The 11,867-nt window shown below is 47.0% G+C and overlaps 2 protein-coding genes across 2 annotated transcripts; both read left to right on the top strand.

Annotated features, from left to right (window-relative positions):
- Positions 4,122-5,295, top strand: LOC8063056 (probable glutathione S-transferase GSTU6). Its single transcript, XM_002467557.2, has 2 exons — positions 4,122-4,519; positions 4,605-5,295. The coding sequence occupies exons 1-2, from the start codon at positions 4,193-4,195 to the stop codon at positions 4,986-4,988; spliced, it is 711 nt and encodes a 236-aa protein (XP_002467602.1). The 5' UTR covers positions 4,122-4,192; the 3' UTR covers positions 4,989-5,295.
- On the top strand, positions 7,845-8,905 carry LOC8062882 (probable glutathione S-transferase GSTU6). The gene is made up of 2 exons (XM_002467556.2): positions 7,845-8,301; positions 8,397-8,905. The coding sequence occupies exons 1-2, from the start codon at positions 7,960-7,962 to the stop codon at positions 8,760-8,762; spliced, it is 708 nt and encodes a 235-aa protein (XP_002467601.1). The 5' UTR covers positions 7,845-7,959; the 3' UTR covers positions 8,763-8,905.

Genomic DNA, 11,867 nt, shown 5'->3' with positions numbered 1-11,867 from the left:
TGTTGGAGTGTTGTACACATGTTCTTATTCAAGTATATTAAATATATTTTAAATTGTATAGAAAAAGCTATTTTACCTGCCAATAAAGGCAGTCGGCAAAGAGCCATTTGCCACCTGCCAATAAAGGCAGTCGGCAAAGAGCCCTTTGCCACCTGCCATTAAAGGCAGTCGGCAAAGAGCCCTTTGCCACTTGCCATTAAAGGCAGTCGGCAAAGACTCCTTTGCCACCTTCCAAAAAAGGCAGTCGGCAAAGAATTTCTGTTTTGAAAAAAATAAAAAACCTTTGCCACCTACCAATAAAAGCAGTCGGCAAAGAAATTCTATTATAAAAAAGAAGAAGAAAAGCCTTTGCCGACTGCCGCGTGGCAGTCGGCAAACGGGATGCGCTCCGTCATCTCACTACGGCGTTCGTTCCCTTTGTCGACTGCCATATTGGCAGGTGGCAAAGGCTTTGCCGACTGCTTTTCTCTTGGCAGGTGGTAAAGGTTTCTTTGCCGACAAATTCTTTGCCACGTGTTCTTTGCCGACTGCCACGTGTAAAGCAGTCGGCAAAACCTTTGCCACCTGTTTTAGGGCCTTTACCGACTGCTTTTGGCAGTCGGCAAAGAAGGGAATTCCAGTAGTGGCATGCATGGATGGACCTAAATTTGTCGTAGAGTTGGAGGAGCTGCAGGCACCGCCTGACGTTGCTGAAGCCCATGACACTTGACCGTCAGGGGATGTCTACTATGGTCTGGCCTCCACCTGGTGAACCTTCTCAAGGGCTCTTTGATTGCATAGGAGGCCTTGCCTGAGGGGCTAACAAGTGGATCCTAGAACCCTACACTCCTAGGGTAGTGAAGTTGTTTGTCTCATTTTGTCATGCCAGTTGTGTGGCCCTGTCGAGGAAGTGGAGGATAACACCCCATGTCCGTTGGTTGGGCCGATTCTAAGGGATCTTCGTATCTATTGGAGTCTCAGATGCCCAATAGGTTGGCCACCACTCGCGACATCGGTCACATGCCCAAGCGTTTGCTGGAGCTAGTGTTATGTTGGAGTCAGGCTCGAGCTACCGCTACTCAGGAACCTAGAGCTCTGGTGTACCCCTGAGTCCCAGATAGTGGCCATCGGCGTGCTCAGGCTCTGCCCAACTCCCGACCAGAGGGTGCATGTGAGCGTCCGATGGGTATAGCCCACGAGCCTTTGAGCGACCTTGTGAGGTCGGTCAGGATCTGTCGGTTGGTACTCTTTGAGGACTTAAATATCCCTATGTTTGACTCTCATCAAATGCATTCGCGGACGCTAGAACATCTTGCCAATTTAACATAGGTTAATGTTCTGTAATGAAACTAACACTTTTCTCATGGTCTCCTTGTCACTCTCCTAAGCGACTTGGGCGGTGCCTCGCCTACCCCGCCATCGAGGCCTTGCCTCCCTGACTCCTTTCCCTTGCCACCATCGGAGCTAACTGTTAGAGGCCAATGCATCCACAAGGATGGTGGTAGCGGGGCCTTTTTTCCCTTCTCTCTCTCTCCTATGGGTGGCGTCCACAACGCATTGGCTGGCGGCGGGTACCTCCAGCGTTGTACCACGATTCTACATTACTAAAAAAAACTTTAAGGAGGCGGCCAAAATCGATTAACCGAGGCGGTTTTTGCAACCGCCTCGGATCAAAGGTCACGCTAAATGACCTATTTTCCGAGGCAGTTTGCTACCCGCCTCGGTTAATCAAATAAAAAATAAAAAAATAAAAAAAATCCATGGATAGGCCCGCAAGCCCAACCACGAGCCCGCCGAGCCCATCCACGGTTAGCCATCGCCGCCACCGTCGCTCAGGAGCCGCCGGTGCTGTTGGGGAGTCGTGGGGGTCTCACCGCCCTAGATCCGCTGCCGAAGGACAACGACGCCCTCAATCCGCTGCCAAAGGACAACGACACCCTCGATCCACAGCCGAAGGACGGCGGCGCCCTCGATCTGCTGCAAGGAGGTGCCACTGCCCTCGATCCGCGCCGGGAGGAGCTCGCCAACGTGGAGGAGGGCCATACCGTCCCGTGGCAGTGGAGGTAGAGATCCTCCCCGTGCCATGGTCGCTCCGCACACCGCGCGCCGGGAGGGGCCGGGTCTCCCCACGCCATGGACGAGCCGCGCTGCTTGGAAGAGAAGGGGTGCCACCAGATGGGAGAGAAGGGGAGCCGCCAGCGGGACAGGGAGGGGAGGGGCACCGGTGGTGAGATGGGAAGGGGAGGGGCGCCGGTGGCTAGATACGAAGGGGAGGGTCGGGGGCGTCGGGCTAGTGGCGAGATACGAAGGGGAAGGGGAGGGGCGCCGGTGGGCAAGGGACGATTGGCTTGAGTGATTGGAACCCTAACTCCCCGTATATATATATAAACCCGATATGAGTTGGATATGGGCTTTTCGCTGGGCCTCGGGAATATTAACCGAGGCGGGCATTATAAGTAGCTCGCCTCCGAAAATAGAGGTATTTTTGGAGGCGGGCTACTTATAAGGCCCGCCTCCGTTAAGATTTACGGTAGCGGTTATTTTTTAACCGCCTCCATAAATCGATTTTGCGAGACGGTTGACTATAACCGCCTCGATTAATAAAAAATGATCGTCTCAGTTAATCCGAGGTATTAACCGAGATGGTTGAAATGTCTGCCCGCCTCTGAGGCACATTTTGAAACGCCTCGCAAAAGGTTTTTTGTAGTAGTGCTAGCGCCTCCATCGCCGGATCAGGCGGTCCTGTGGCCAGATCTAAGGAGGCCCATGGTGGTGGGCCCTCTTAGACCACGTCTAGGTGGGTGCAGTAGTTGGGGACTCTGTGCACATATCGGAGGCGTGCCATGGTGGTAGGGATGCAGTGGGAGGCCATGTCTACCCTCTATGGTTGTGGTCAGCGCTTCCTCTATCGGATCCAACATCCTCTCCTGGTTCTAGTGCTATGGTCTGGCTTATATCCGTGGAGGGGCAGGGGCAGGCGTGTAGATGGTGGCAGTTCAGTGTGAATGTTGTTGGAGGCCTTGCACAAGGTGGTTGATATGGAGGCGGCTCGGTAGGGGTTAGAGCGTTGGTGGGCTAGGCGACTTGGGCTTCTTCTGCCTAGCCCTCAACCATCTGCCCTCCCCATCTTCAGGCCGATTTATGTGGCAGAGCTGGTAAGATCTACTTGCTGCTAGCCAACTTTGCTTATTCTGGTGGGGGGCACACTCTCCGACCTCCTAGCGCTTCTCCTAGCCGTCGTCCCTAGGGGTAGAGGCAGGTCAAGGCTCTTGTTGACCCATCGTCGCACTCTACCAACCTGGTAGGGTTGGGTCTTTGGTGGTGACTATGTAGAGGTTGCATGAGGCTCGGCAAAAGCTTGGACAACGACGTCCGTGTCCTATTCTACCTCTCCTCCTATCGTATTGGATGTTATAGGTGAAAACCTTTCCTTGATAAGCTAGCTGGTCAGCGCTTTTAGCATTGTTTCATCCTTAGAGACATTGCTAGTCTTTCCAGTTCTACGGTTGCTCCTTGTCATCTGGCTGTGGTTGTGCCCCAAGCTGCGTGATGTTTAGTGTTGCCGAGTAGGTGGTTGTGTTTCTTAGTCCTTTGTTTGAGTTGTTAATTAGTTGGATCGATTCTACCAAATTGGAGTATATATATAGTGGTGTGAGTTTTGATAGTTGTCCAGTTGTTGTTCCAAAGTTGTTTAAGGTGAGTGAAGTATTCTCCTCAATTTTATGATTTTTGGATCGAGATGAGGAGAAAGGAGCCCAATCTGTCTGGGCCGTCATTTTATCTTGTGTGCGGCAGCCGTTAAAAGTTAAAACTGGCTGCGAAACCCGAGTGCGCGTCCGTGCCAATGTGCACCCCTTTCCCTACATTCTGCTAACCGCCGAGCCGGGCGACACGACGAAAGGCAAATAGAACCTTCTTGTTCTCCGATTGCAAAGTTAGTCCTGGGTATTGACTCGAGCACTTAATTTTCTTACCTTTCTCTAGTTTACTGTTCACCCGAACCCACTCTGCCTCTCATTGCTTGAGATTCTAAACAACGTTTGCCCATAGACGCCGCGCTCGAAGCCTGAAACGACGGAGCAACCAATGCCCACCAAGCTCTCTATATATTGATCGTCGCTCGAATCAGATCACACGGCGAGGAACACAACAAACACATCACATCACAACAGCAAAAATTAAACAAGACCCAACACGCAGGGAAGCCAAGTAAATGGCAGGTGGAGGAGACGAGATGAAGCTTCTGAGCACTTGGTTCAGTCCTTTCGGATCTAGAGTGAAGCTTGCACTCCACCTCAAGGGCCTGAGCTACGAGTACGTCGAGGAGGACCTCACCAACAAGAGCCAGCTCCTCCTCGACAGCAACCCCGTCCACAAGAAGGTCCCCGTGCTATTCCACAAGGGCAAGGCTCTGTGCGAGTCCATGGTCATCGTCGACTACATTGACGAGGCATTCGCCGCCGCTGGGCCGCCGCTCCTCCCCTCTGAACCCTACGAACGTGCCATCGCTCGGTTCTGGGTCGCCTTCATCGAGACCAAGGTTAACTACTGATGCATATTATTGTTCGCGGTTCACAGCGCTGCGGATTGAACTGACGACGACGTTTGTCTGCGTGTGCGTGCAGCTGGTGGAGCCCTGGTTCAAGATGCTTGACGGCACCAGGACACGAGCGGAGATGGGCGACGGGGTGAAGCAGATGCTCGCGGCGGTGGCGACCTTGGAGGGCGCGCTGGCGCAGTGCTCCAAGGGGAGACCCTTCTTCGGCGGCGACAGCGTCGGGAACGTGGACGTCGCGCTGGGCGGGCTCCTGGTGTGGGTGCGCGCGTCCGAGGTGCTGCTCGGCGTCAAGTTCCTCGACGCCGCCAGGACCCCGCTCCTGGCGGCCTGGGCCGACCGCTTCGCGTCGCTTGACGCGGCCAAGGCGGCCCTGCCGGACTTCGGCAGGGTGATCAAGCACGCCATGATGAGGCGGGGCGCGGCGGCAGCCGCTTTGGCAACGAATAACTGAATCTACTCGGTTCCTAATATTATGCTAGATAAAGGGTTTAAGGTGGTGCATGCGATGTTATCGATTGAGCGCCCCTGTTCTTCTTTGGTGTGATATTGTTGCACGTGCGGTACATAGCAAGAGTGCAACTTGCTTGTGTGGTTACTTGTTAGTGCGTTAGGTAATGATCGATGTATACGTCCTTCACCTTTTTCTACGCCCTTTTCGTGTGTGTATGTTTTAATTAAAAAATATAGTCCTAAAATATAGAGTTGAGGTCCTGTTTAGAGTTTTCGCTGGAAATGCTCTGGAGACTATAAAAAGCTAAAAGTGGCAGAAACATTTTAGAATACATGTTTCTAAAAAAATTAAGCTAGGTTTTAAACTGTTTAGCCGTAGCTTCCTATACAAAAATCATAAAATGCATGGTGTATGGTATATATGGTTTATCTATGAGTTGTGGAAAAGATATTGTGAGCTATGTGCTGTGAAAAAATTGTTGTGAACTATATGTAATGCAAAATGATAAGTGGAAAAGGTATCTATGAGAATAACCTTTTCCACAATTCATAGATAAACCAAATAAAATGATAAGTTGTTTGTTTGAAACAACTATGAAGCATATCCCTTCTCTCTTCCTCCTTTGAAACAACTATGAAATATCTCTCTATTTCTAACTATTCAAAAAGTAGAAAACTGAAAGTAGGTCGTAGGTACTACAAAAATTATACTACATGCATGAAAATAGTTGCTCTGAAAAAGTAGCTTCAGGCGCTACTCGTTTAGTTGGCGTTCTATTTTTGGGCAGAAGCACTTTGCAGAATCTGCACCAAACAGGTACGTACATGGTAGAATTTATTTCATTTCATGGTTTTAAAGAAAACAGAAATTCTCAATCAATTCTGCACAAATATATTAAAACAAGAAAATTTTATAAACACGAAACCGCCCTAACCAAGGTGATTTTTCTAACCGGCTTCGCCAAAAGGTCAGGATATATAGCGGTTGGCCAACCGTCGGTTAATCGATTAACCAAGACAATCATGTTAAGATGCCTGCAATGAGGCGGTTGCCTTAAAAAACATGTGACTTTAGTGAATTAAACTCATGATCTAGCACTCACCACTATCACATCACTACTGCTGCCACCACACAATCATTCATGTTTATTAATAGGCTATCTTTTTATATCAATATTTTCTAATATTATATTAGACATTTTAGTTACAAAATAAACTTGAATGAAAAACTTTCAACTACAAAGTTTTAGATCTTCTGAAGTACTATAACTTTGGTATATGATGTATCTCCATTAGAGATAGTTTGAAAATTTTCAAAAAATTAAGTCTCAGACCATGTGAATTTTAAACACATATTTGAGACTCTAAGTGACTTTAAATAAAAAACTTGTGAATATCAAACATTTAGATCAGGTTGGCTACTACACTTTGGTATCAACTATGTGAACATTTGAGATCGTTTAGGAATTTAAAAATTTTAATTTCAAATTTTATAAACTTCAAACACATATTTGGGTCTCTAAACATCTTCAAAGTAAAGCCTTTTTAACACGACGTTGTAGATTCTATTAAGAACAATAAATTTTGTATAGACCATATCTAGCATATGAGATCGGGTGATAATTTTAAATTTCAAAATTTGTGCACTTAAAACATTATTTTGGGACCTAAACAGTACCAATTCAGAAAAACGAACTAGAAAATTGAAGATCTCTGAGTGCTACAATTTTAATATAAAATTTATCTTCACCTGAATTCATATGAAAAAGTTATAAATTAAATTATTTTTTATTCCAACATCCGAGGCAGGCAACCATTATCGATTATTAACCAAGATAGTTATTTTAAGGCAACTGTCTCGGTTAATATATTAAAAGAGATGATTGTGATAGGATAACCGCTTCGGTTAAACATTAACTAGTGGCTGGCTGCTTTACCACGAATAACCGAGGTAGGAAACCGGCCCAACCACCTCGGAGGCTATTTTAGAAACGCCTTGTAAAAATTTCTATGTAGTTGTGTCATTCAATCAGTTAACGTATTCATTAATATAATCAACATTTGTGTATTCATTCAACATTCAACAATGGATGACTCAGTAACTTAATTTATTGGTTCATGACACATCATTTGTATTAAGCTAAGAACACAACACGATAAGTTGATTATAGTCACCTAAAGTAAAAAAAACAACTATTATTTTCCTTTGTCAGGGTTAGCAATACTGAAAAAAATAAAATTATCAGCTAGACTAGAGTATTTAGTAGAGCTAAAGTGTCGTTAAATACGATGGGACAGTTTTCAATTCCTTAAAAAGCTATAACAAGCTATTTAGAAAATGTAAAAGATAAAAAAAAACTTTAGAGCACTAAACGCCTTGCATTTGATAAATTATGAGAAGTTATACATGTGGTTCCATCAGTTGGAATTATTTTTGGAAAAAAAAAACTTGTTTTCTAATTACTAGTAGTATATATAATAAAGAATCTTGCTAAAAATATATAGTAAGGCCTTGTTTAGTTCAACCCAAAAATCAAACACTTTTCAAGATTCTTTGTCACATCGAATCTTACGGCATATGCATGGAGCATTAAATATATATGAAAACAAAAACTAATTGTATAGTTTGCCTGTAAATCACGAGACGAATCTTTTAAGTATAGCGATTAGGTAATGTTTGTTAATATTACATTGTCGAAACAGGCAATTCGCGGTTAGTCAAGTCAATAAAACTTTACAGTGTCTGCTGCCCTTTTTCCGAAGCGAGTGCACGTCATGCATGACGAACACGAACAGTGAATGTCTGAACCACGCACATGGTCACATGGACACAATCTTGACGTTCGCACACCGCTCCAAATCAGATCACGACCGAATCCTGATGTTCGCAGAACGGAAGGAACACTCACACACTCCTCCAAACAAAGACCAAAGGAACTCTAGAATACTCTCACTCACTCACAGCAAAACCAATGGCAGCACGAGAAGCCAACGAAGGCCAAGAGCTGAAGCTGCTCGGCGTGTGGTCGAGCCCGTTCGTTATCAGGGCCCGCGTCGCGCTCAACCTCAAGGGCCTCGCCTACCGATACGTCGAGGACGACCTCAACTGCAAGAGCGAGCTCCTCCTCGCCTCCAACCCCGTGCACACCAAGGTGCCTGTGCTCCTCCACGACGGCAGGCCCGTCTGCGAGTCCCGGGTCATCGTGGAGTATGTCGACGAGGCCTTCCCGGCAAACGGCCCCCGCTTCCTCCCCGCCGACGACCCATACCGCCGCGCCGTCGCTCGCTTCTGGGCCTCCTACGTAGATGACAAGGTGCCGCCGTGTCTTCCATGATGCACTCGCAAGCAATTGCAGATCAACTTAATTCAGATTTGGTACTGATTGGGCGGCTTGCAATTGCATTGCAGCTCTTCACCACCTGGATACCCGTTTACAACGGCAGGACGAGCGAGGACAGGGTCGAGGCGGCGAGGCAGGTGGTGGCCGTCCTGGAGAAGTTTGAGCAGGCGTTCGAGGAGTGCTCCGGGGGCAAGGCGTTCTTCGGCGGGGACGCCGCCGGCCTCGTGGACGTCGTGCTAGGCGGCTTCCTCGGGTGGCTGCGCGCGTCCGAGGTGATGTGCGGCGTGAGGGTTATCGACCCCGCCAAGACGCCGCTGCTGGCGGCGTGGGCGGACCGGTTCGCCGCGCTCGACGGCGTCAGGGAGGTGATACCTGACGTGCAGAGGCTGCTGGAGTATAACAAGATGAGGCGGGCTCGCAGGGGGCTGCCATAGCCCATAGGTGTGCTAGGCCTTGGGCCATCTATCTGCCTGCATTTAGTCAGTCAACTCTAAGAAAAACATGCATGTCTTCCAGACATTTCAATTGAGAAGCAAGCGATTGCTTTCGTGCTGAAGATGCTGCAAAGTTTCTCTTTCGTCAGCTCTGCAATGTAGATTTGATAGGTATACATTTACGATGAAATGTTCTAGAGCCCATCTATAATTCGATAGCCCACCTCACATGCCTAGCGGCTAAGGCATGTTTGGTATAGATTCGGATAAAAAATATGGGCCCAAGTCCCCCAAATACCGGGCTTTTATCCCGTGATTCTCACCACAACACCAATTACACATGAACACCGAAGTGACAGGGAGGGAGCAGTGGGAAAAATCACCATAGCTTTTCCCTCTGCAAGCATCGCCCTCATCATATCTCACTAGTACAGAATTGCTCAAAGCCAGCGGTGGAACATAATTTTATTTTTACAGACGGTTTTAATTAAAGAACGTCTGTAGAAAGAAATTGGCTTACCTGACTACAAAACCGCCTGTAGAAATCATGTATTTCTACAGGTGGATTTCTTAAGGAACCGCCTGTACAAAGAAATCCGCTTGTAGAAATACATGTCAACTTGAATTTTTTGAGCTTTTCAAATGACCTCGTTTGAAAAAACTGTCAAAATGAAAGTTGTAGATCTTGAAAAGTTATGAAACTTTTTAGTTGATAATTTTTTCATTTGAAATCATCTTGTCATTGAAAACTACATTTGAATTTCTCAAATTTGAAATTCAAATTTTATAAATGACCTCGGATGAAGGAACTACCAATATAAAAGTTGTAGATCTTAAAAAGTTGTAAAACTTTGTAGTTGACGACTTTTCCATTTAAATCCATTTAGGGCCTCAAATAATCAATTTATGCTTGGTTTATGATAGTATGTGGGGAACTCAACTCTAATTCGAACACAACTGAGTGATAGGTGGAGTGGTAGAGGAGGGTACGCGCGAGGGCGAGGTCTCGAGTTCGAATCCCACTGACCGCGTAGCACGTGATTTTACACGAATAGCCAATGGGCCTTCCTTGTATTAAAATCTTTTTTCCCTATTTTTAAAAACTGATTTTATATTTTCTGGAAAAAGATTTCTACAGGCGGTTGCCATAACTGAACTGCCTGTAGAAATGCATTTCCACAGGAGGTTCTCAGTGACCCGCCTGTGGAAAAATTTATTTCCACAGGCCACCAAACACAGGCGGTTCGCCAAACCGCCTGTAAAAGGGGTTACAAACCGCCTGTATAGTACCTCTGTGCACTAGTGTCTTCCTGTCCTTTTTGTCCTCGTCATACGTGCCCACCTCTTATCTGTCGATGGCCATCCTCCCTCTATACTCATCACGTCGCAATGTCTGCCCCTTCATTGTCTCCTCTTCAAGTGTCACCCCTACCAAGCTCATCATTGGTCAAGATCCGGACGAGAAGCACATCCCAACCAAGATCGGCCAGGTGAGGGGTTGCCATGTGCACACCTCCTCACCAGCGACTGAGCAAGGAGGCACTTCCTCCTCTTCGGTGTGCCCCTTCCTTTGTTATGCTTCTTCATGGCGATTTAGGAGACGACTACCCTCGCCCCTTCTACGTAGATTCGGGTGAACTAGCGAGGGTTCATCATATTGCCGCACATACCTCCTCTTCCTCCTTTGCGATAGAGCCAAAGTAGGGAGACACAGCCGACCCCCCCCTCTACCTCATCTTAGCTACTACAATGGTGGTTCTTCCTACAATTGGGCATGCCAAACAAGAAGCCATTTCTCCCCGTGATTATTTTGGAAACCAGTGGTGAGAGAAAGCAAGCTTCAGTAGAGATAAGTTGTCCCAAAAAGGACCTAAAGCTGCTAAACAACAAAGTGCATGGTTGGAACCACTGCAAAAATAATTTTAAGAGATAGTCCTATTTTATTTACAATAGATGCACATCAAAACTATCTGTCTCCTAAAATACCTACCTAACTTCAGAGGCGCTTTACTTTGGAACCATCTCTACAAAACTAAATTGATTTGCCACTAAAAGTCAAAGCCCACTAGCCCATCACTATGGTTCATATATATAAGCAACAATGAGGATTTCAACATGAAGGGAACTCATTTTTTTCCTCAAGCATCTATCTCACCCTCTCGCTCCTCTTTCTCCTCGGCTCTCTCATCTCTAGCATCACAGCAGAGGCGACATGCCGGGCAAGGGCTTGGTGATGGTGGTGCGATCAAGGGCCTCTTGGTGGCATCATGGTTGAGGGCCTAGTAGCGGCCACTACAAGGCTAATGGAGTGGCAACGGTTATCCGTCTCTATGGACAACAACATCTACATCCTCTTCGACTTTGAAGATACCCACCTCCTCTCCAATCCTCCAGACATGGCAAGATCCCCATCCACCATGACGAGATCTAGCATGGATGAAATTATGCCCTTCCTCTTCTAAACGAGATAATGTAGCAATGGCTTTACATCCGTCCCTCCTCCGTACATAAATGTAATGGATTTTGGTGCTCTTCCAGAGTTCCACCACTAGAGCCTATTTGGAGTGCTGTCTTGCTCGCCCTCATTGACATACCTCATCTGTACCGGATTTGTCTCCTCCCACTCTCTCATTCAATTCGATTTGCTCTCTGTAGTGAATTCACTAGTACAGGAAATTTAATGGAGGCGGTCATTATTCATTAGTGGAGGCGGGCATTCGTAACTGCCTCCAATGGAAGGTCTCTGTTAATCAAGACTTAATGGAGGCGGTTACCATGCTTGTCTCGATTAACTGGTTAATGGAGGCGGGCCCTTTAGAATACGCACTTCGATTAATCGATAAAAAACAAAAAATCCACGAGCCCAACAGCAAATCCATTCTCGAATTTGGTATCGCCTCACTCGCCATGCCACACGCAGACATCTCCACACCGACCACCATTGTGGATCCAGACTATTGCTGTCATCGGATCCAAGCACATCTAACCTCTTCCTTGCTAGATCCAAGTGTGGGCAGCCTTCTCCATGGCAGATCCAGAGCTGGTGCACCTCCATGCCGCCACTGGACCCTCAGCCCTTCTGAGGAAGAGAGAGTGAGGAGAGAG

The sequence above is a fragment of the Sorghum bicolor genome, chromosome 1 (assembly GCF_000003195.3).
Source record: "Sorghum bicolor cultivar BTx623 chromosome 1, Sorghum_bicolor_NCBIv3, whole genome shotgun sequence".
Lineage (NCBI taxonomy): Eukaryota > Viridiplantae > Streptophyta > Magnoliopsida > Poales > Poaceae > Sorghum > Sorghum bicolor.
Note: the sequence above shows the minus strand (reverse complement) of the source record. Positions and strands in the feature narration are given on the sequence as shown.

What these genes read in the sequence shown, in the direction of transcription:
- LOC8063056 (XM_002467557.2), top strand. Translation starts at nt 4,193, where the DNA reads ATGGCAGGTGGAGGAGACGAGATGAAGCTTCTGAGCACTTGGTTCAGT. An exon ending in TCGCCTTCATCGAGACCAAG is followed by an intron (nt 4,520 to 4,604) that starts GTTAACTACTGA and finishes GTGTGCGTGCAG; the next exon opens with CTGGTGGAGCCCTGGTTCAA.
- LOC8062882 (XM_002467556.2), top strand. Translation starts at nt 7,960, where the DNA reads ATGGCAGCACGAGAAGCCAACGAAGGCCAAGAGCTGAAGCTGCTCGGC. An exon ending in CCTCCTACGTAGATGACAAG is followed by an intron (nt 8,302 to 8,396) that starts GTGCCGCCGTGT and finishes ATTGCATTGCAG; the next exon opens with CTCTTCACCACCTGGATACC.